Source organism: Phascolarctos cinereus, unplaced genomic scaffold (genome assembly GCF_003287225.1).
Source record: "Phascolarctos cinereus isolate Bilbo 61053 unplaced genomic scaffold, phaCin_HiC Scaffold_3;HRSCAF=262, whole genome shotgun sequence".
In the NCBI taxonomy this organism is placed as follows: Eukaryota; Metazoa; Chordata; class Mammalia; order Diprotodontia; family Phascolarctidae; genus Phascolarctos; species Phascolarctos cinereus.
The window spans coordinates 107,700,437-107,724,311 of record NW_027555736.1 but is presented as its reverse complement, the minus strand read 5'-3'; the positions used below and the strand labels follow the sequence as shown (position 1 = coordinate 107,724,311).

The 23,875-nt window shown below is 37.7% G+C and overlaps 1 protein-coding gene across 1 annotated transcript in view; it reads right to left on the bottom strand.

Annotated features, from left to right (window-relative positions):
* ARL3 (ARF like GTPase 3) overlaps nt 1-23,702 on the bottom strand; it is a 30,213-nt gene extending 6,511 nt beyond the window's left edge. The window contains exons 1-5 of the mRNA XM_020967577.2: nt 23,500-23,702; nt 16,317-16,460; nt 13,138-13,254; nt 7,397-7,447; nt 5,483-5,668 (exon numbers count right to left, since the gene is read on the bottom strand). Coding sequence (XP_020823236.1) covers nt 5,483-5,668; nt 7,397-7,447; nt 13,138-13,254; nt 16,317-16,460; nt 23,500-23,502 — 501 coding nt within the window. The 5' untranslated portion in view covers nt 23,503-23,702. The remainder of the gene's footprint in view (nt 1-5,482; nt 5,669-7,396; nt 7,448-13,137; nt 13,255-16,316; nt 16,461-23,499) is intronic.
* Between the last annotated feature and the right edge of the window lie 173 nt (nt 23,703-23,875).

Below are 23,875 nucleotides of genomic sequence, written 5' to 3'. Positions count from 1 at the left end.
CTGATCCATCCATTTTGGAAAGGAATCTGGAACTATACCTAAAGGGCTATCAAACTGTATATACCCTTTGACTCAGCAATAGCACTACCAGGTCTGTATCCAAAGAGATTAAAAAAAAGAGAGGTGGGGGGAAACAACCTCTTTGTATGAAAAATATTTATAGCAGCTCTTTTTGTGGTGGCAAAGAATTGGAAATTAAAGGGATGTCCATCAATTGGAGGAATAGCCGAACAAGTTGTGGTAGAAAACTATTGTACTATAAGAAATGATAGGGGAAGCTAGATGGTGCAGTGGATAGAGCTCCAGCCTTGGAGTCAGGAGGACCTGAGTTCAAATGTGGCCTCAGACACTTGACACTTACTAGCTGTGTGACCCTGGGCAAATCACTTAACCCCAATTGCCTCACCAAAAAAGAAAAGAAAAAAAGAAATGATGAGCAAGATGCTTTCAGAAAAACCTGAGAAGACTTACATGAACTGATGCAAAGTGAATTGAGCAGAACCAGGAAACCACTGCACACAGTAACAGCAATATCGCACAACAATCAATTGTGAATGACTTCTCTATTCTCAGCAATACAATGATCCATGACAATTCCAGAGGACTTATGATGAAAAATTTTATCTACCTCCAGAGAAAGAACTGATGGAGTCTGAATGCAGATCAAAGCATGCCTTTTAAACTTTATTTTTATTGGGTTTTTTGTCTGTTTTCTTCTATAACATAGCTAGCATGGAAATATTTTACATGACTGCACATATATAATAAATAGCAAATTGCTTGTCTTCTCAAGGAGGAGAGAGGGAAGAAAGGAAGGGAGAGAATTTGAAACTCAAAATTCAAAAAAAGAATGTCAAAAATTGTTTTTACATGTAAATGAAGAAAAATTAAAATACTAGCTTATGCTTGGGAAAGTGAAGAAAGAATCACTTAAAGAAAAAGAAAAAACTATAAGCTAGTGAATAATTTGTGTTTATCTGCAAAACTGATTTTAAAGTATGGATCACATACCAATGTCAAGAGTGCTATGATTCTTCCTAATACCAAAGTATCCATATGATAATCTCAATAAAATAGATATCTATGTAGGCTCTGGTCATAAGAATTAGCAAAAAAGAATCAAGAATGGATGAATTCAGAAAAGAAAAGTTGATTTTGGTGGGGTGAGCATGGATTGCCATATGCTAAAGTTCAGAATTATTTGGACCTCTGGGGTCTAAATGTGAATGAAACTGATGTGGGTCTGTGTTATCAGATACTGCTTCCTAGAACCACTTGACCACAGACTTAGGCCAAAACTTTCAGTCTCTGAGAAGAGAGACAAGGATGAACAGTCAGGGGTGCTTTAGTTTAAGATGCAAGTCTAATTTGTGGAAAGAGAAAACTTGACAAAGGGCTGCTTTTATTGCATTTCTGGCTGGCTCTAATTTAGATCATTTGTTCCTTATTTCCAAAACATCCAAAGAAGCAGCATCAGAAAAGAAAGAAAGCAAGAAGTTCCTATGCTAAATGTCATGAATTGGGAAAGCCTCCCTGGCATCTAGCTTAAGCATCTTTATAAAGAAGATAAGAAATAGTTCCAGATCCAATGTCTTTAGGAATAGTTTCTTCTCTTTCAACCCTCATTTACTTGACATAACTGGGTCTCCTATGACCTCTCCTCTGGGCCACAGGACTGTCAGTGAGAACAGTGTTTCAGGACTAATGTTCTCTCCCTACTTCCTGTCTCCTCCACCTCCTTTTGCTCTTGACAATTTCCCATAAAAACTTGCCTTATTTCTGTGACAGCCCCAGATCACAGTCATCATAAATCAGGAAAAGCAAAAGCAGTTCAGACCTAGATCAAAGCCCTCAAAAGTCAATTTCATCACCCAGAAAAGATGCTGTTGAACAATACACCTTACTTCTTTTTCTGGAGGCACTGCATGTACTTTCCTTGATAATATCAGGAGAGCAAGGCCCAGGATTCCATCTCACCATCCCACCCTTTTTTAACCAAAACACAGCATTCACCTTTTTTTTTTACTATTACAAACTAATGATATGATCTACCCAATTCCAACTGAGTCCAATGGGGAGGGTGGCTTAGGATCCAACATGTAAAATGTCCCTTTCACTCCACATTTTTTTTTTGGTGAGGCAATCAGGGTTAAGTGACTTGTCTGAGACCAGATTTGAACGCAGGTCCTCCTGACTCTAAGGCCAAAGCTCTATCCACTGCACCACCAGCTGCCCCATTTCATTTTTTTTTTTTTTGCTTTTCCTCTCACTCCAATATGGCCATAATTTGTTAGAATAAGACAGGTCTTTTTGAAAGCACATTATACTACAAAAGACACAAGGGATACAATTAGAGAGATAATGTCTTCAAAGAGCTATAACAGATAGAGATTGTAGGTTACCATTTTTTCTGGCCTTCACATAGGCCTTTGGGGTCATGAGACCTGTGTTTGGCAATGTTACCTGACCCACTTATTGTCTGGTCTTCTTTGTGGCTGTTATTAGGCAACCAGTATTAAAGGCTAGCTTTTCAGGGGAAGAATAAACAGGACACTTTACACAATAACAGTGTCTCAAAGTGTATCCACTAACACAAGTTACTAAACTTTATAGATCTTTTCCTACTAAAATGTTTAAACACAATAAGCTTCAGGCTTGATGAACAAAAGCATTAAAGGTCCACAATTTTAATGAGCAAAGCCAGAAGGGAATTAAATGACTTACGTGACTTGGCAAAGTGGAAAACAAGAAAATGACTGAATGGGCAAAAAGTTTAGGTCAGGGGCATTACCTGAGGGAAGGGTCAAGGTGACCTAGTATGACACAATGAATATGCTTTTTACAGAAAACTGTCAATGACCTTTCTTCAATCCCAAAAGGTTAATATTAAGGGACAACAGACATCAGATTCCCTTTTTAAACATTTTTATTAAATAACCCATTTCAAATAATGGTTAAATTCTCTAAATTTATATCATTCTATTAACCATAATCTAATCTCATTAACCTTGAAATCCCAGTCTTAACTACCCAATTCTATACACCATGGTACTATCTACTAAACTAATTAAGTGACCTTCAAACTATTCTTTCTCTATATAAAGTCATTATTTTTCTTGTTCATAGTTCTTTCTTGGGTCTCTTGTGCTGTCTTTTCCTGTGAACTTGGTTCCTGAAGGTCCTGCTCTGAGAAGTTTCCTCTTATCAAAACAGTACCACTCTGGCATATTCTTGTTCTTGTGTTCCATTTAAATTATTCTATCTTTCCACCCATCTGGTATGCTCAGCTGCCTATAATTTCTAACATGCTGTACACCAAAAGGTACTGAATTTCTCCGTCATGATTTCAAAGTCAAGGGAAGAGAGCACACTCTATAATTTACCCCTGGCCAATTATGGGAAAGAGGAAGGAGAAGTAAAGATAAACGAGAGAGTGATTCAGAGTGCTCTAAAGCTATGCCTTTCCAGTCTAATTCTAATTCTATTCCTCAGAGTACTTCTAAAAATCTCTCCCTTTCCTTTCTCAGGCAAAAGGAACAAGAACCTTACTATTTAACTCCTGTTTTGCTTTCCACACCTCCTATATTCTATCCAAATGAAAAGAGATTACAGCTACGTTACTTATCATTTGCTTCTAAAATCTATTTACATAACTCCATCTTCTTGTTCTTCAAACTCCAGGATAGAGTAAACTGGTGTTGTGGACTATTCTGTGAGAAAAGAAGCCCTGCAGAGACAGCAGCAACTCAAAACTGGTAGAGTGGAAGGAACTCTAGCTGAGAGTCAAGAGACCAAGGTTTTAGTGTCAGGTCTATTATCACCTAACCATGTGAGCTTGGGTAAGCCCCTTCTTGACTTCAGTTTCTTCGTTTGTAAAATCAGAAGATTAGATGAACTTATCACCAATATTCTTTCCAGGCCTAAAAATTTCATAATTTTAAATGTAGGAAAGATTGCTATCATCTCCCATGCTTTATCCACACTAATGAATAAAGATAGCTACCAATGTATTAGTTTTTTTTTTAAGATAACCATGGGTTGTTAAACCAATTTATCATATGTTCACTTACTCATACACTGTTTAGATTGAACTATAACCATCAGAATAGCTTAAAAACGTGTTGAAAAAATTATTAAAAATTAAGGTGCAGATTTTCAGAAAGCGATGGAGGCCCAGAGAGCTTCAGAATGACTGGAGGAGGCCCAAATAAATTGTGACTAGAATTAGTGCTCTCCCCTGCTGGTGGAGTAGGAGAGGACAGTTTTGTTAAGGTAAAAGGAGGTCAGCACTCAGGAGTGATTAGTCTGTCTTTGTTGATTGCTATGGTCACTTGCCTCATGCGGAGTGAGTCTCCCTTCAAACTTAGAAGCCCAAAAGAGGTGCAGCAGGGTTAGATGCTGCCTGTGTATCACAACAAAAAAGCAAGTAGCAAACCATAAGGAAGAATGGAGACAATTCTAGGAAGTGACTATTTTGCTTAAGATAAAGTCTGCCAAGCAGTTTTAAGACAAATCAATGTTAAATGCCTTGGGTGAAAGGGAAGAAGAATAAGATCAGAAGGGAAATGGAAAGAGGCTGCAGAACACTGATCAGGTATAGAATCTTAGCCTCTTATCCCAACATGTCAAGTTCTGAGAAAAGCAAACAGGTTATCTAATTAGAAACAGATGTCACACAATTAGAGAGACCAAAAGTTTTTTAAGGATAGTGAAATCTAACACAATACTCAAGCGCTGCTGTCCCAGACTTCTGTAGCACTGGTATATACCAAGTAAGCAGTAACTATAGACCCTGTTAAGCGGACCAAATGTTGAAAAGGCAGAGATGTCTCAACTCCTCAGGGCTTTAAGACAAATACTCAATCCTAGAGGTACCTGGTGTATATTGTTAACTGACTGACTGATTGTAATGCTATCTTGTGGGAGTATCAGAGACTGGAACAATTAACTACTCTTTGGGGATATAGGTTCTTGGTTGACAGTTGTTTGATTCTTCAAATTAACAGAATGAATATAATGTATGCAAATCTTATGTATAAAACAAGCTATTAGAGGCTTCCCAGTGGGGAAACCAAGCAGTAGTAACAGGAAAGACACCAAAGAGAAGAGCAGAAGAAAGAAAATTGTCTGGTCAACCAATGCATACAACTTTTAAAAAAAAATTTTTTTGTTTTTTTGTTTTTTGTTGTTTTTAGGCAATTGGGCTTAAGTGACTTGCCCAGAGTCACACAGGCATACAACTCTTGATGACTCTACTATGTCAATATATATTTTTTAACAGTCTTTAGTCACTTGCTTCAAATTGTGCTTCTGGCATATCAAATTGATACTACTGTTGGTTGCAAAGCAGAAATATTTTAAAAACTATTAATGTGACCTTCGGATATAGGAGTAGATTGCCTGTCTGCCAAGGGACCTTAATTTCCTAGCTTCCTCCACTCAGATATTCTCTGAGAATCACTGTGCTTCCTAGTCCTCTCACCTGTACTCCTTCTGATGTAAGGGCTGAGCAAGACTGGATCTGCCAGACCCTGTCTCGAATCGTGTGTAGGTTCAGTCCTTCTGCAATCTCTGAGGCAGGGGCTGCGGTGAGCAAATCCTGCTTGTTAGCAAAGATGAGCACAGGGACCCCACTTAGCTTTTCTTCATCCAGTAATTCAGCCAGTTCCTGCATAATTTTAGAAAAGGAGGTGAAAATCCACACTTGACTCTGTCCAACCTAACTTTACCTCTAATAAACATTTAGATATACAGGAGAGAGATTCAAAAAGGGGCGCAAAACTAAACAAGATAATTCTGATACTACTGTATTAATATTAATATATATGCCTTTTGTTTCTTTTAAATATTGCTAAAATGACACATTTATGGTTATATCTATAGTTTGTGTTTTATTGGTTCATTTTCAATTTTCTTTTCTTTTTGCATTTGAATATTAGTCAAGGGAAGTTAAAAGAAATTTCAAATTTTAAAAAGTGTTTAGAATAAGCGATGTCCTTGAATCTTCCTAAACTGAATATTATAGTATAATTATATAACCATTTATCATTCATATTTATTATTAATATAATTATTAATTATATTATTAACATATAACTATATTATATTATATTATATTATATTATATTATATTATATTATATTATAACTGAGTATACTGAGATTATACTGCTGAAGAATCCAGCCTTACATCAAGTCTATAACTGATAAGCCGCCTTTCTGGAAAGCCTATGAATTTAGACTAAAATAAGTACCTCCTTTAGAGGCTGACTGTTTTAATCACTATCTCCTATGGAAAACATGTACATCCATATCATGTATATCGTCTATGTTGTCACTAAGTTTCATGAGCCCACTTGGCAAAGTTCCTGTATTTAGGTATGGGGTGTGAGGGTAGTCCAATTGCAGGTTGGTTCTATCTGCAGTAATTCTTTGCCAGGAAGGCATGCATAAATCTAATTGCAAATAACCACATTTCACATAGAGTTTAGCTACTGAAAAATCATTTGTAAGGGAGCTAGATGGTTCATGAGGTTGATAATATAAAGACCTTTAATCAAGATAAGACACAGTTCTCCTGTTTAGTTCTGGCTCAAATAAATAATGATGTTAAGTCACTATGCTATGGTAGACAGTTTCAAAATGTATGGAGAATTCTTGATTTAATTCCTAGAGAAGAGGAAAAGCTACCAGAAGTCATGGGAATAACTGTACCCAGAAGCTTATCAGACATAGGATGAGACTATAAAACAGGCTGGTGGCCCTATACTAATGTCTGAGTCTTACCTCTCTAAAAAGACTAGCGAACTAGTGGACTAGTAAAGAGAGCATTTCAGCTCCATTTAATAGAGGGGGAAAAACAGTCTACATCCATTTTATATATGCCCTTTCACTTTAAAAAGTGTGTACACATACTATGCCATATAAGTTCTGTGCATTATATATTTAGGAACAAGATAGGGTTTAAGACATACTTGGTTACTTGGCTTGAAGCCAAGGGCAGCCTACTTGAGTTATACATTTCTTATAATTCCTGTAAAAATTTTTTGAGTTACCCCAAGGACAATTAACGTTAAAAGATGTAAATAAAAACAAATCAAGATCCTTTTTTACCTCATTTTTAACAGACCTAGAAGAGAACCTGCAGAGGTTTTAGTCTTCATGTTAAATTTCATTTACTAATGTCTTAACTGTTTTATCTGATTCATTTTTGTTGTAAAGACCTCAACTAAGAGTCTTTGAATCAACTTCTATTTTTGCCTAACTGCCACAAGGACTATTTTGTTTGAATTGTCGAAGTTTAAAAAAAAAAAGCTCCCTAACCCTCAAACATTTAACAAAGTAAATTAGTGGAAAATCAGTCATTTTGCAAATATTTGGACAGAAGAATTATTTACCTGACCCGTCTCTTCAAATCGTTTTCTGTCTGCACTATCAATAACATATATCTATAAAAGAAATAGGAATGGGGTTACTTTAGTTAGCAGAGATGGAAAAATACAGTGCTGCTTCTAGAAGTGAGCAGTAGGTATCAGTTCAGCCTTGCATTGAGACATCCAGGGTGGTAGCCCTCACTTCACTTATGGAAGCAAAAGAAAACAGAAAATTTCTAGAAAATCTCTCTTCCCAAACACCAATATCTAGGAGGTCATGAAAGCTAGGAGAAGTCTTAGGGTAAGTGTGGTGGTATGTTTTGAGATATGTAAAAATGAATATAGACAGATCTCCTCCTAACTGTATCACACAGGCAATATTCTTGGAGTTAATGTATATGATGAAGGAAGTTGCCCACGTACATTTCACATTTACATAAAAAATCTAGCTTGTCTAGCTCAAGGGATAAGGGATAGACAACTAGAAAAATTTTGGGGAAAGCTCAGCTGTTGGTAAAAGAGGATTTGGAATTCAATATATACATTACTAATCTAGAACTTTTTTTAAACAATTACAAATTACAATTAAAATAATGCAAGAAAGACAAATCTCCTATAAAAGTACTCTTCAACAAAAGAAACCAATATTAAAACTAACACCTTTAGTAGCAGTAAACTACATAAACATGCCTGCACAAGGCAATCTGTGTGTGTATCAAATTCTGTGTTGCGCCAAACCAAACTCCCTTCTAAAACAAAACCAAGTAAAATTTTTCTGCTGAATGCTCTGTCAGTCAGGCACCCACAGCTAAAAACTGTGTCAGAAATGAAGTTTATTCTAAAACCAATGCAGAAATAATTTTTGCTCCCAAGAACATTTATACCTTCATTTTTTTTTTTCAGGGAGAAACAAAGAAAGAAGAAAGGCACAGAGAATGTTCTGGGCCTCAGAAATCTAAGGTCTGATTATTATTATAAAATATCAAAAAAAGTCCAACCAGATACAATACTCTCCTCTATTCATAGTGATTACCTCAGAAATGTTGAATGACTCACAAGTTAATGAAGAACATGAGATTCAAAGGTACTTCTAACTCAGAGGCTCATAATTTCTATGTTACAGGAGTGTATAAATACCTTATGTAGAAAGGAAGTGAACATATTGGGATGGTAGCCATCTTTATGTTAGAAATGAGTAACCATGTAACATGGATTTGGTTTTACTGTTATTTTGGGTTCTAAAATAGATTGAGATGGACTTCATCTAAGCAGTGTGCCAGAAAGTAGAATATGAAAAATGAGAAGACATCACAACAACAGTGACTTGAGGAGGAGGATGTCCCTAGTAGAAAAGGCTGCCTAAAAGGTCTTACGCAGGTGACAGATAAAGGAAAAAATAAGAGTCACAGAATTTCAAAACTGAAAAGGGTCCTCAACAACCATCTAGTCTTAAGCCATACATGAAAGAATTATCTCTCTTAACACATTTCAGCAAGTGGTCATCTACTCTTTGCTTAAGGACTGCTAATGAGGGGAACCCACTATTTGCCAAGGCAGTCCATTCCTCTTTCCAATAGCTCTAATTGTTATCAAGTTTCTCCTTAAACCAACTTTCCCCTTCGCAATTTTTACCCATTTTTCCTGGTTCTGGGACCAAGCTGAACAAATCCAACACCTATTCCACATGACAGTAATTTAAATACTTGAAGAGAGTCATCATGTGCCCTTTAAGATTTGTATTCTTTATGAAGGGATGATACCTAAAAAATAAAATTAAGGGGTGAGAGAGGATTGTACTGGGAGAAGGAGAAATGGAGAGGCAGAATGAGGTAAATTATCTCACATAAAAGATGGAAGAAAAAGCTTTTACTGTGGAGGGGAGGTGAGAGGGAATGAATGAATCTTACTCTCATTGGATTTGGCTTAAGGAGAGAATAACATACATACTCAACTGGGTCTGGAAATCTATCTTACCCTACAGGAAAATAGGGGGGAAGGGGATAAGAGATGGGGAGGGTGATAGAAGGGAGGGCAGACTGGGGGAGGGGGTAATCAGAAGCAAACACTTTTGAGCAGGGACAGGATCAAAGGAGAGAATAGAATAAATGGGGGGTGGGATAGGATGAAGGGAAATATAGTTAGTTTTTCACAACATGGCTATTATGCAAGTGTTTTACATGACTACACATGTATAACCTGTATTGAGTTGCTTGCCTTCTCAATGAGGGTGGGTGGGCAGGGAGGAAGGGAGAGAATTTGGAACCCAAAGTTTTAAAAACAAATGTTAAAAATTGTTTTTACATGCAACTGGGAAATAAGATATACAGGCAATGGAATATAGAAATCTATCCTGCCCTACAGGAAAATAGAAGCGGAAGGGGATAAAAGAAGTGGGGGTAATAGAAGGGAGGGCAGATCAGGGGAAGGGGTATTTAGAATGCATGCTGTCTTGGGGCAGGGGAAGGGGAAAAATGGGGAGAAAATTTGGAACACAAAATATTGTGGAAGTGAATGCTGAAAACTAAAAAATAAATTAATTCATTAAAAAAAAGATGTGTATTCTTCTGGCTAAACATTCTTTGAATTATCAGTAGTTTTATCAATGTCCTTCTTAAGATGTGGCTCTCATAGCTGAAAATAGTATTCCAGATGTGGTCTGATGAAGACAGAGTATGGTGAGACCATTATCTTCTCAATCCAGGATGGCATACATCTCTTAATGCAGCCTAAGATTGTATTAGGCTGTCACATCATATCGATGACTCATATTGACGGTATTAGCTACTAATTGCCCTCCCTCTCCAAATCACAGAGGAGGAAAATGCGCTTGCCTAAAAGGTATAAGAAGACAAAGACAAAATATTTATAGTCCATCTCAAATATTATGTGGAGTTGCTGAAGGGTTCTAAAAAGTGGAGAGATAAGGTCCCAAGAGAAATCCAGAATGCTGACTCCAAGTAAAGCATAACTGACTGGCAAGTTCTGAGGCTGAATGAAAACAAGAGCAAAGCTTTGGCACTGATTTACAGCTAGTTGGTATTTTATACAAATAGCCCAAAAAAACCCACTTCTGTGCTATGGCAAGTATGTTTTCAAAAGCAGCCATATTTTCCCTCAATCTATACATGCTTTTCATAGCGTTTGGCTTATCTCTCAAATCACTTTCAATAACATTTGGAAATTATTGTACAATATTCCCAAGGAGAAGCCTATAAAACAGCTACCTTGTTTACTCAGAAATGGGTCAAATGAAAAACAATGGACAGGCTTATCTGGTGGGTTCATTTTGCTTTTCTTCAGCATTTTGCTTTTTTCTTCCCCACAGATTTCCTCTTTTAAAAATGTCCATCTCCTTGTGAAACATTGCCACTTATAGGAAAATGCAACTGCCTCGTGATATGATCTATTTTTTGTTATCTGTAAATCTAAGCACATAAAACACAAACTCATAACCAACTAAAACAAAGCATCCTGTTTTCAGAATCAAAGAATCAGAGAAAATAGAAGCTTTAGTACTCTTCTAGTCTTGATGTTAAAATAGCATAGACCAGGATAAACTAAATTATTAGCCCTATTCTAAAATCCTGATACTTGGAATGTTGCCTTATGCAAAGTTAAGTGCACATGACTTCTAGGAAATGACTTTGAAGTTCTATTTGATCATGGGAAGAAGGATCGGTGAAAAAGATTTTTGTCTGATGTGATATGGACTCCCCTAAGTTTATCCAACTCCATTATCCAAGGACTAATCATTTAGTCAATGAATTGAAGGTTCTTTTGTTTTACCTCTTCCGCCCTACTGCTGCCACCTTTTGGCCATTTTGCTGCTCATAAACATCTCTCCACCATGAGGGTAGGCACATTTGTGAAACACATTTGTTAGTAGTGGGGCAAAAGTTTTGAGGAAGGATACTGAAGCTATTGACTGAAATGAGGTTTCTGGATTATCTGTAGAGTTCTACAAACTTTCCTATCTATTCCACACCAGCACATGTCCACTGTTTGTTGTAGTGTAGAAATCACTTGTTTCAGAGGATTTGAGGCTTATCTGAGAGTTCTCAGCAGAGATGAATAGAAAATGGTTTGATTTGGTTATAGAATGATGAAGCAATCACTTTAGGTTATGTTTAAAAATAAAAATCAATGGAGCTTTGTCACACAAGGCTGTATCTTGAGAAACTGCAGTGGTATGTATTTCTGTGCTTTCTAATGATCTTGAAAAGCTGTATCTATCTGCCCATTACTTCTACCACACCTTTTATCTCTCATCTTCTCTAGAGTTAGAAAAACATGAACCAGATGCACCTCATGCTTTTGATCCTCCCTTGGGAATAACTTGGGCTACATTTAGGAGTTGTGTTAACCCTTTTAGGCTACCAAGATGCTATCTAATTCCCTGTGGTGTCCTTCCAGTTGGAAATATCTTGAAACTGTCTGAATTAGCAAACAGTTTGGAAAAAGGTTTTCCTAACTCAAGAAGTAAAGAATTTAAAGCAAACAAACAAAAAGCTGCACTCCTAAGTGCTGCAATAAGTCTGGCAAAGTGGTGCTGTGTAGTCTAGCTCTAGGGACTTGCTGATAACCAAGGTCTCAAAGACAGCGGAACAATACAAGGTTGAGTCTAAATCCAAGATGCAGCCTTGCACTGGCTGCCTGATGTTGCAGAGAAAGAATTCCCTCGTGGTGCTGTGCTGAACTGATTTTTGCTCAAATATACATAGCTTGCTGGGTACATATGGTTTATACAAAATGTTGCATCTGTGATCACATTACCTCATCTTTGCATCCTGCCTACTAGCTGTTAGATCTACTTAGCTCTTAAATTCTTACCCAAGTGCCAGGAAATTTCAGAGCTCTCCTTTGGGAGCCTGACAAATATCTGTAGACTTATACAACCCACCTTCTAGAATTTTCCTTACTATGTCTTATACCTGGCAAAGGACCTAATATAAGCTTTGTTTCTCTCTACAACCTCTCTCCTTTTAATCTACTGTGCACTTTTAGTACAATTTAAGAATAATACTTAGATGTTTAATAAAACAAATATAAGAATGCATACTGTGGGTATGTTAGTTACTGGTTTCCTGAGGTGAAGAGCACAGTTTTCTTTCTTAGAAAGTTTTTATTTTTCCTCCTAGGTCTTTTTTCCCCCCTAGTCAGCCTTTTTTTTCCATACCAACTCAGACATCCAATTTGGCATCTAGGCCAGATAAGTTTTCTCCACAAAAAGCCAGATTATGGTATGGGTCTTACAATAATGCCTTACATGTAGTAGGTACACAATTAATATTTGTTGATTTGACTTTATAATAGCAATGTTTACTGTTTTGACATTATTATATATCCCAATATAATGAAAAATTAATTCTCATAGTAATCATATGAAGCAAAGCTTCTCCCATTTTAGAGAAGGGTGAAAAGAGCCTCTGAACTTCATTTTGGTGATCATAGTTAATGACATTCTGGGATCTTTTAAGTTTTATTTTGCTGCTCAAATCACTGGAGTATGTTTATAAATAGTTTACTTGCCCAAGGTGTGGAAGGGCATGATATTGTTACCAAGCAACAATAAAGTATCTTATAAAAGCTGTTCCAAGATGCTTGCTTCACAATCTCCAGTCTTCTGCTGGCCCTGCTAATAAGTTCATGATGATTAACGCTATGGCAGTGGAAATACTGACAATGAAAACATTAGAGTGTTAATGTTCCTAGCACACAGCAGGAAAGGCTGTGCAAGAATTTATGCAAGAGTAGGCAGTACTTACAAGTACATCAGTATTTTCAAAATAATTCCTCCAGTATGGCCTGATTTTCCTCTGTCCACCAATGTCCCATACATTCAGCTTAAAACCTTGTGACTGCACACTTTTGATGTTAAAGCCCTGGAACAGAAAAAAGGCAAAAACACCTAGTTAAATTAGGCTGTGAGATCATATTGCTAACAAGGTCATATTTAACAGCTTTGTCATCTCCCACTTCTCAGGGGTATTGACAGAGATGGACACAGGACTAATGAAAATTATCTCTTATGAAAATGATAGGGAGGAGAAGAAAGTTAGCTCACATACAGTTTACCTCACCAATGTGATAGAGTCGGCAACTGACATAGTCAGAACACTTATATACTGTTGTATACTCTATTCTCCAACAACAGCCCTGCTTGGCTTCCACTCCAATGAACAACATGCTCTTTCCCACATCCCAGGATAAACTGATCACCTGAAATCTCATCACTATGACTCAGATTCCTATACTCTACACATTCTCAACTCACTCAAAACTGTCATTCTGACTAGAAGGCTGGAGGGTGGAGCATTAAACTCCTAAAACTTTCCCTTATAGAGGGGTCACAACCTTCCTGGTAACTCCACTTTCCATCAGCAGCCCCGCTTGGCTTCTACTTCTCAGAACAACTTTGCCCCATGACAGGCACCTTCTGGTGCTCCATTCTCAATCCCACTAGTTTTTAGCTTCCTTTTGTGTGCTGTCTTCTCCATTAGATTGTAACTTTGAGGGCAGGGACTGGCTCTTTTTGTTATTAGTATCTGGCCCATAGTAGGTGTTTAATAAATATTAATGAATTGAATATCTAGTGTTTACTAGGGTGGGAGAGCCAGGACAGGATAGGCAACATAGAGAGTGCTATCTGAAGATCCCAGAATGGTAATGGGTATTGGAAATCTGGTTAAATCTGACGACTCCACAGAACAGAATGCTAAATTTAAAAAGGAACAACTGCTGTGTATGAAGGATCAATTTCTTTAATTATACTTTAAAGTGAAAGATTTCTAGTGGATTAAACAGGGTATAGGAAGAGCTAAACTTAGGTTACCATGTATGGGGGAGAATGAATTTGCACTTGAATCATATTCTAGGACCGTGGAGCTTTAGAGTCCTGCTAAAACAGCACACATTCAAACTCTGAAGCGAGAAGTCATGCTGTGGGTAGTGGTTAGGGAGAAGCCTTCCTATCCCAAAAGAATCGTTTGTGTTCTTCTTTTAGGGATCTTTGGTCAACTTGGAAATACATACTGATTTTCAGGAGTTACTGCAATAGAGAGCCTAACGGAAGATGAGTAAATCATGGACAAATGAGAGAACAAATGAGCAAAAATTTAAGATTTGGATAACATTTTATAATTAGGAATATATTATCTTTCTGATAAGTGACACAGAAAAATCAAGACTTTAAAATCTGGTCTATAGGCTTGACGCTAGTGGATAGGAATTTCATCCTGCTTAATAGAAATGGACAGGGAGGGAGTTCCTTCATGAACATCTGATAGATTTGGCTACATGCCACTACCAATACTTGAGATCTATGACCAGGACACACCACATCAGGGACAGGGTGCTACCAGATTCCCCACTACTGAGGAGAGAGTCACATGAGTATAATTTACGGTGTTGACACCTTTTCTATAAAATACTGAATGGAACAGAAATAAGTACACATTTGACCAAGAGGTGTGAAGACAATGGGTAAATAAATGGAGAATGCATTTTAACTGCCTGCCAAAACTGCCAACTTACCAAAGCTATCTAAAACTGTTCACTTAGTAATGTTCCTTTCAAATATAGAACATAAATGCCCAAACCTATCAACTAAAGACAGAGATATATAGGAATCTGAAGGTCAGGATGTATAACATGAGTCTGTGTTTTAGAAGAGTGCCTTGTTTTTTTCTGAATACTCATAAAAATTATCATTTATTTTCTTGCAAGGGCACACCAGAGTGTGTTATTTAGCCTTTCCAGGAGAAACTAGTGTAATTTATTATTCTTTGAACTGTAAAGCTCGTTCAAAAGCTCTAAAACTGCTTGTCTGATAGCTCAGTGACTCTTCTGAAATAAGCTACAAGTCTAGAATGCTCACTAGTCCAATGAAGTACACACATCAACAGCAGTAAAAACACAGCCCCAAGATCTTACTATCCAGAAGGGAAATAATGAATAACATCAGGTCTATAATACTCTTTTTCTTATATATGCTAATACTGCAAGGTTACTGAGAACAATAGATCACTTGCTAGTCAATAAATCTAGGTATTTAGTGAGGAGGTTATTTTTCTCCTTAAAAATTTTCTCCCTCTTCCGCTCCTGTAGAGAAGGAGGTTTAAAGACCTTCACTAGAGTTTTTCTGTCCTGTATTATTATAGTAATGGCTGGATTTGGATGTTGTCTCAAAGTTTCAACAGGTTTGCAAATTGTATTCTAGGTACTCTGTCTATCCTAATCTTTACTTATTTCAGTTCACCCTGATTAATTTAAAGTGCCCTATTACTGAGAGACTCTGTGTTAAAAGGTTTTTTTTAATGATCAAAACAGAACATAGAATCCTCATTTACTTAAGCACCCACTATTTCCCTATCCTTTAGATTCATCTTGGTTAGCTTTAGAGCACAAACTGGGGGCAGGGCCTGCGGTGGTCTTCATTTTGTATTGACAGTACCCTGTGCATACTTCAAAAATGCATGCTCTCAAACAACCTCAGTGTTATTTCCATCAGTGCAAATGAAAACCTAGCCATAGACTTTTATCCTGTGTAATTCTTGTCCATGTCTTTTTGTAAGCCCTCTATAAAAGATCCATCTAAAGCATTAGAAGCCTTCCTCTGATTCTTTAAATATTTCATGGATCCCACTCAATATTTCATGGATTTAATGCTTGGGCTGTTATCTTTCACTGGCCCACCTCTCTTTTTAGTAAAAATATTATGTGCCTTGCAATTAATAAAATGTTGGATTCTATAGAATGTTGGGTCAGAATACAGGTAATGTAAATATTTACTTTTAGATGCTGTAGAATAATGTTATTGGGCATTGAAAGAGCTAGAAAACAAAAGTTCTGTTTCTCTATCGTATCTTTCATGCCTTAGTCTTCCTTCTTCTAAAGGGCACAGTGTACCATGAAACAAAAATACTGCATAGCAGAATGCGTTTACCTGTGTAGGTGTAATGTGACTGATGTCTTCAGATGCAAGCTGCTTCAGGAGTGTAGTTTTGCCAGCATTATCCAAGCCCAGGAGAAGAATTCTCACCTCCTGGTCTGGTGCGCTCTTCAATTTGCGCAGGATTGAGAGTAAACCCTTGGGTAATCACAAAGAAGAGAGGTTACTTTCAAGGCTTTACGATAAATGTCTCGATTTCATTGTGCTGGCCAATAAAGTGGAGATTCATTCTCATTGTACATAGCTCTTGGTTATGGATAGCTTCCAGTAATACCTTTCAAACAAGTGCCATTTATTCTGTCTGCTCCCTTCCTTCATGTCTTATCAGGAGTACACTAACGTGTTTTGATAAGAACACTGGCAGAAGTAACTTTAATAAATAGCATTGCTTATCTATTATAGTTATGGCTGGACTCTGATGCTATTGTCTCAAAGTTTGCAAATTGTAGCAGAGGTATTCTGTTTATCCTAATCTTCATCTACTTCAGTTCACCCTTATTAATCTAAAGTGCCCTACTACAATTTCATTCTAATGGCATGCTTTCTGAGAGGCTGTGTTATGGTGTTGTTTTGTTTTGTTTTTGTTTTTTGATGAGCAAAACAGTACACATAGAAATTAGGTGGTTAAATTTTGGAAAACAATTTGGAACTATGCCCAAAGGGCTATAAAAATGTGCATACCCTTTGATCCAGCAATAGCACTTCTAGGGCTATATCCCAAAGAGATTAAACAAACGGGAAAAGGACCCACATGTACAAAAATATTCATAGCAGCTCTTTTTGTGGTGGCAAAGAATTGAAATTGAAAGGATGCCCATCAATTGGGGAATGGCTGAGCAAATTGTGGTATATGAATGTAATGGAATACTATTGTGCTATAAGAAATGATGAACAGGCTGACTTCAGAAAAACCTGGAAAGACCTATATGGTCTGATGCTGAGTGAAGTGAGCAGAACCAAGAGGACTTTGTACACAATAACAGCCACGTTATGCAATGACTGATATTGTTAAACTGAACCCTTCTCAGCATTACAAGATCTAAGACATCTCCAGAGGCCTTGGGATGGAAAATGCTGTCCATATCCAAAGAAAGAACTATGGAAGTTGAATTGCTATCACTTATTTTTACCTTCTGTTGAGTTTTGTTTCATCTTTCTGATGGTTCCTCTACTGGTTTTAATTTTTAATTACAACTTCACTAATGTGAAAATATGTTTAATAGGAATGTAAATGTAAAACCTACATCAGATTGTGCGCTGCCTTGGGGAGGGTGGGGGGGGGAGAAAAATGATCAACTTAAAAGCATGTGGAAGTGATTGTTGATAAATCAAAATAAATTAATAAAATTTTTTAAAAAGGAAAAAAAAAGAAATTAGGTGGTTCTTAAAGTCAGTGAGGGATCCGAAAACCGTTGAGAAATAAAGAAGAATATTTCCAAATTCACCCTAATACTTTTGTCCCATGGATCCTTACTTTGAATTTTTCCCTTTTTGCAGGCTTTTAGAAAGAATACTATTTCTTTCTGCAATTCACTATCATGTTAAAAAATGATATGTGGATAACAAATGTTTTTTATATATACTATTATTTACTCATATAATTTATATAATATGCTACGTAATACTCAAATTCATCAGCTAACTTTAATAAGACAAAAGCACTTCTGTAAAATAATACTCAGCTCCTCAAGTCTGATACTGGATTCCTTTGCACACTAATTCTAGTCCTGATTATCCCATTGACTTACTGAGGGACATTAACCTATGTCATGTCTCAATTTTCCCATCTTTAATAGAGAAAATATATATTTGGCAGAGAATTAGCATGGCTATAGTGAAGTAGTGTCAAAAATAGAAATGGATCCCTAGGGGCCTCATATTGACTTAGAAAACCTCAAATTACCATTATATGTTATATTTTTATTTATTTTATGAAACATTTTCCATTACATTTTAATCTGGTTTGGGCTGCACTTGGGAGGTTTGTATAAGTTTTAAACCTTTGTTACAGTGGATAGGGAACTGGTCTTGGACTCATCAAGACCTAGATTCAAGTCCAGTTTCTAACAACTCACTCAAGCAGCTGTGTAAATCTTCAAGTTCCAGAGCAGGTATAGATTTGCCTTGGGCAGGAGAGGGACAGGAGTTACCCATCCCAATTATACCACAGGTCCTGTCCCCTGAAACCCCATTAGTGCTTGATTAAATGGAGTATAATGTGTTTAATACATATCATGGTTAACCCCTAGAAAACAGATGAGTACAGACAAGTAAGTCCATTATCAAATGATTCAAGAAACCTTCTAAGATCAATTTTAAAAACAGCTGGAATTTATCATCATAGTCTACATTACCTATTATCTATCTGACAGCAAGTTAACAGAGTAGGCCGTCCCTGCGGAAATCTTGAGTGAAGAGTTGTTTTTCACAAAACAGCTTTATATTTTAAAATTTTTAAACCAACAAAACTTTAACTACAAAGTTCTGCTTTGAACTATTTTCTTGAGCTCCACATCTCCATAAGTGAGGGTTACTAAATAAAAGTATGATATTTGGGTTTTTGCACACTCCGGATTTTTTCATTTTAAATTCCTCAAAGATATTTTCTGTTTATCCTAAAAATAGGCAGGTCAGGAAGAAACCATCTAGCTATAACTACATAAAATTGATAGTATAGGCAATATAAAAATAACACTTTCTATACTTGTAGTAGCAATTTTCCTTTGGAAAGAATACTGAAATGTGAAAATTTGCTTTCAAAGAAAGTGACACTAAAAAGCAGCTTCATAAACTTAGGGCTGGTGGTGACTATAGTCCAACCCACACAACTCTCATTTTACAGATGAGGAAACTGAGGCCCAGAGAGGCAAGTGACTTGTTCAAGGCGTGTATGTGGTTGCTAGGTAGCAGGGTTGGGATTTTAAACCCGGTTCTGACTACAAATCCAGCATCTTTTTCTCTACCTTTTCATGACAGAATGATGAATGGTATTAGGAACAACACATGTGGTAGCGTAACAGCATACCTACTGACAATCCTAGTCAGTGGATCACAGGATTATAAGGGTTAGCTAAAGAGGGAAGATATTTATAGAAATCAGTATTCTACCTGAAGTGAATAAAGTAAGCTGATTTAAAAGCCTGAAGGTAAAGCAAATATAAGTCTACCTCCATGTCTGCTTGTATAACACTGCCCATCTGTTTATCTGAAATGCTATTTGATCTGAAGTTCATAGAAATTAATATTCCTAGCACTTAATAAAATATTACTACTTTCTAAATATACCTTAAAGTACAGCTAATCACACTAGTGAATAAACTCACAACTAGAATATGAATTTAAGGTACATTTTCATCATCTTGCCCTAATATTTCTTGATTAAGGACTATTAAAAAAACATCACCACCATATGGTATGTACAGCAGTTATTATACTCAAACCAGTGGACAAAATAGGTCTAACTCACACATAAAATATTTAAATGAACTTTTACAGTGAATATGTATATAAGACTGAAGTGCTATAGACACCTATTTAGCTAAATTAGTGGCAGGAGCACATGGGTCACTAACCTGAAAGGTCTACATCCTAGGCCAATCCAAGTTTAGATGTAGAGGAATATATGAAAATTTCTATTGGGGTACTGAACCTTACAAATGAGGGGAAATCTTCCATTTGTCTGTTGCTCACACAGGTTCCCCTCAATTAGCTTTAAATGGAGATTACTACTCATCTCTTAAAAAAAAATCAACCATAGTGCTGCTTAAGTGGGACCTTCCTAATCTCCAGAATCTTGAGACTGGACCTTACACAGGATTTGTCTACAGCCTGGTTGTCTCTTACTTCAAAGAACTGCGAGTCTGTAGCTGTTGTTACTCCCTCCATCTTAGTAGGCAATCTTTAAGAGTTGTTGTAGCACAAAATCTCATTGTCTAGACATCCACCTTATCTAGGCTAGTCCTCAGGAAACAAAGCATTCAGTCCATTAACAATCCTGTAATAAAAGCTTTTCCAGTTTGGTAAGGTTGCTTGAAAGTTTGTATTCTGCTAGCACACATGGTCTTCAAGAACTTAGGGTAGCCTCATTACAAGAGTACTTTGATTGGAAGGAAGTTTATTAAGTACCTACTAAGTATCCAGCAATGTGCTAAGCACTTTATAGATTTTATCCTATTTGATTCTCAAAATAACCCTAGGAGGTAGGTGCTATTGTTATCCCCTTTTTGTTGCTGTTTGTCTATCCTTCTCCAAAGAGGAAATGGAAGTAGACAGAGGTTGTGACTTGCCCAGGGTCACACAGCTAGTAAATGTTTGAGTTTGGATTTGAACTCAGGTCTTCCTGACTCCAGGCCCAGCAACTCTAGCCACTGAACCACCTAAATGCAACAAATTGAGGTTAGTCATCTCTATAATGAACACATGAAAGTCTTGAGCTTTTCTTGGAGACAAAGATGTCAATGTTCCTTTCTGCCAGTACCAATGGAATGGACTTTCCTCATAAAGAATGGATCAGGAGTACTTTGTCCAGAGGATTTTTTATATAGAAAGGGTATAAAACAGTGGTGTCAAACACGAATGGAAATGGAAGCCATTAATCTATACATAAGGATCTCTACCAAAACATATTGGCTTAGTTTCAAAATGTAACATTATCTATGTTTTAATGTACTTTTATTTATTTTGTTAAATATTTTCAAATTATATTTTAAATACTTCTGGTTTAGAATAATCCTGAAATGTAAAATATACCGAAAACTACCAACATATCAAAAAAAAATACAGTAATACAATACCTTCTACAGAGTTTTGAATTGCTGAGTGACTGAACAAAAGAATCCTGGTTAAAAATGTAAAGTTAGGATTAAAATGACTTGTCATCTTGTTATTTCATACATAACCAGCTTAAAATGTTTAAAGAAACTATCAGTGAATGAATAGGCTTTTTGTTACAGTAGCCCAATTTTTTAAAAAACAAACAAGTATCAATTATTAAGTCTTAGCTTAAGGTTTTATAGTTTGCTGGACTTTTTATTTCAGGAAGTTGGTAACTTGTATCTATACTTTGTTTCATCACTTTTATTGGCCTTAAAGTGAAATTAGATTTGCTTTTATAATAATAGCACTGCAAATACCTATGTCTATCATATTAGAAAAAAATCAAAATTAGTAAAATTATAGGAGTATATGTAAAAGGCCAGCTTATAATTCAGATACAATTATCTTAGAAAACATTAACAGTGACTAAAAAGCTCAGCCACAGAATTCTGAAAACTCACAAGGAATATGCCACATTAAGTCACATTACAGATGCTAAAAATGTGACATTTTATTTTCCATTTGGCTCAATTAAGTAAGTCTTTACCAGACATCCAGTACTGCAGGGCCCTGAGATACAAAGACAAAAACAAAAAGCAGGCCCTGCCTGTTTTAAGGAACTTACATTTAACTGTAACATAATATCAGAGCCTCTTATAGATAAAATTTAAACCAAACACATACCAAACATATAACATAGAATATCTGTGCTAATTCTTTGTTTAATATATACACGCATATATGGGAATAAATTTAGCAAAACCTTTGAAAGTCAATTTATGCCTGGAAGTATATCTAGTAGTTATTGTCATTTACATTTTTGAATTAAAAAAAATTATTCCGTTCATTTGATGGATAAACTGGTAAAGTTAGCCAGTGATGATGCATTTGTCATCTGTGATGACAATCTTCATCTTCTGTTGGTCTGACATGCCTATTTAGCTTCAGTTCTAGTTACTTTTTGTGCAAATATTTGTGTTCTTTAATGAGAAAGCTTTCTAATGAATAGCTCATAAACAAATGATTAATAAAAAGATAATACCAAAAAATACTTACACAAATCTGTTTAAGCCTGAGGTTAATAAAACTGTTACATAGAATGTGCAAAATGTGGTTGGCAGCATTAGCTAAAATAATTCTACTTATCATACTTAGCAATCTGATCATGCACAATCAATTGTTTTTCCCCCTATATTTATTCACTGATTTCTTATCAAATATTAGATATATTTTCTCACTTTGATCCAGCTTTTTCTAAGCCCTTCAATCACTGAAATGTTCCAATATTTTTAAAGGTTAAAAAAAATCAACAGTGGTGAGCAACTCAAACTCCAGTTTCAGCATCACGAATCACTCAAAGCTACAAACCCTAACTATTTTTCAAGAGAATAACTGACCAGCATCCTCAGAGAGCTGGAGAATCTTTTCGTGCTACGAACAAAATCTAAATGACATCTTCTCAACGACCTCCAAATGAACTATTCTGAAGTCAGCAAGGTCCAATGTAGAAAAGGCCAAACTATCAGAAGTCCAAAATATGGGAAAGTTCTAGTTTGGGCTGATAAATGAGAACCTGTGTCTTAAATTGATAACCAGTTCGCCTACCCTTTTCCTTTGCCCAAGGAAGCCCAGGGCATTCTCTCCAAGACTAGGCTCTTCGAGCAAGTTTGATCAGCTCAAAATGAAAGGCGGGGGTTGGGGGGTGGGCAGTCTCGAAGGAAAGGATGGGGCAAAGACCAGCTGGTGCACGGACTCATGATGGCCTGGGCAAAGCTGGGACTCTGGATGGGCTGTCCCGGAGCCTGGGATGGGCAGGTCCCCAAACCATAAAGGGGAGACTCCAGTTAAAGCAGGCAGGCCCCTCTCTCCAGGGGAAGCCGCTCACGCGCAGCGGGCCATCCCCACTCCCGAGGGCCCGCACCTGTGGATACGGAGCCTGGCCAGGGAAGCGTGCCCGGCACCCGGCGCCAGGCCCTTCCCGCCACTCCCGGATGGCTGGCGGCATGCAGGACCCCCGGGGTCCTGGGGAGTGAGGAGGGGCGGGCGGCTAAGAACCGCTCTTTACAGCCCTCACTCCTCCGGGGCTCGGCTCCAGCTGCCCCCACCCCCGGACCGTGGGACTGGGGGAGCTCCCCGAGAGCCCCTTTCCCCCGCCCCCATCTTCAAGCTTCGCCCTCCGTCAGGCCCCAGGCCTCCCACCCGGCCGTCTCAGGCTCTCCCTGCCACCCCCAGGGACCCCCAGCACGACAGGAATGGTCTGAGGACGTCCCGGTCCCTCAGCCCGGTCCTGTCCGAGCCTCAGGGTCCGAGAGTTAACCTGGGTTGGGGGGGCTCGAGAGCGGCCCAGACACCCCACACTCACCATCCTCCCGCTGTCTCCCTCCTCCTCCTCCTCCTCCTGCCTCCCCCGTTACCAGGGGCAACTGCGGCGGCGCCGCCCGTCTTCTGCGCGGGCACCGCCCCCGACGTCCCGCCGCCGCCACACGCACAGCGGAGTTTGGGGCGGAGACACAGAGGAAGGGAAAGGAGAAAGGGGGTCCCCCCTGCCCCGGGTCCCTTCCCCAAAGAGCGCAAGCGCACAGAGACGCGGTCCAGCCCGATCTGGGGCTAAGCCCTTTTCTGCGCAGGCGTACTCCTTTTTCTCCTTTAAGCCCGAGAGGGCGGGGGTGGGGGGAGAAGTAGGTGATGGAAAATTGCCCACGTGGCCAACCAGGGACAGCCCCTCCTATGATTGGTCA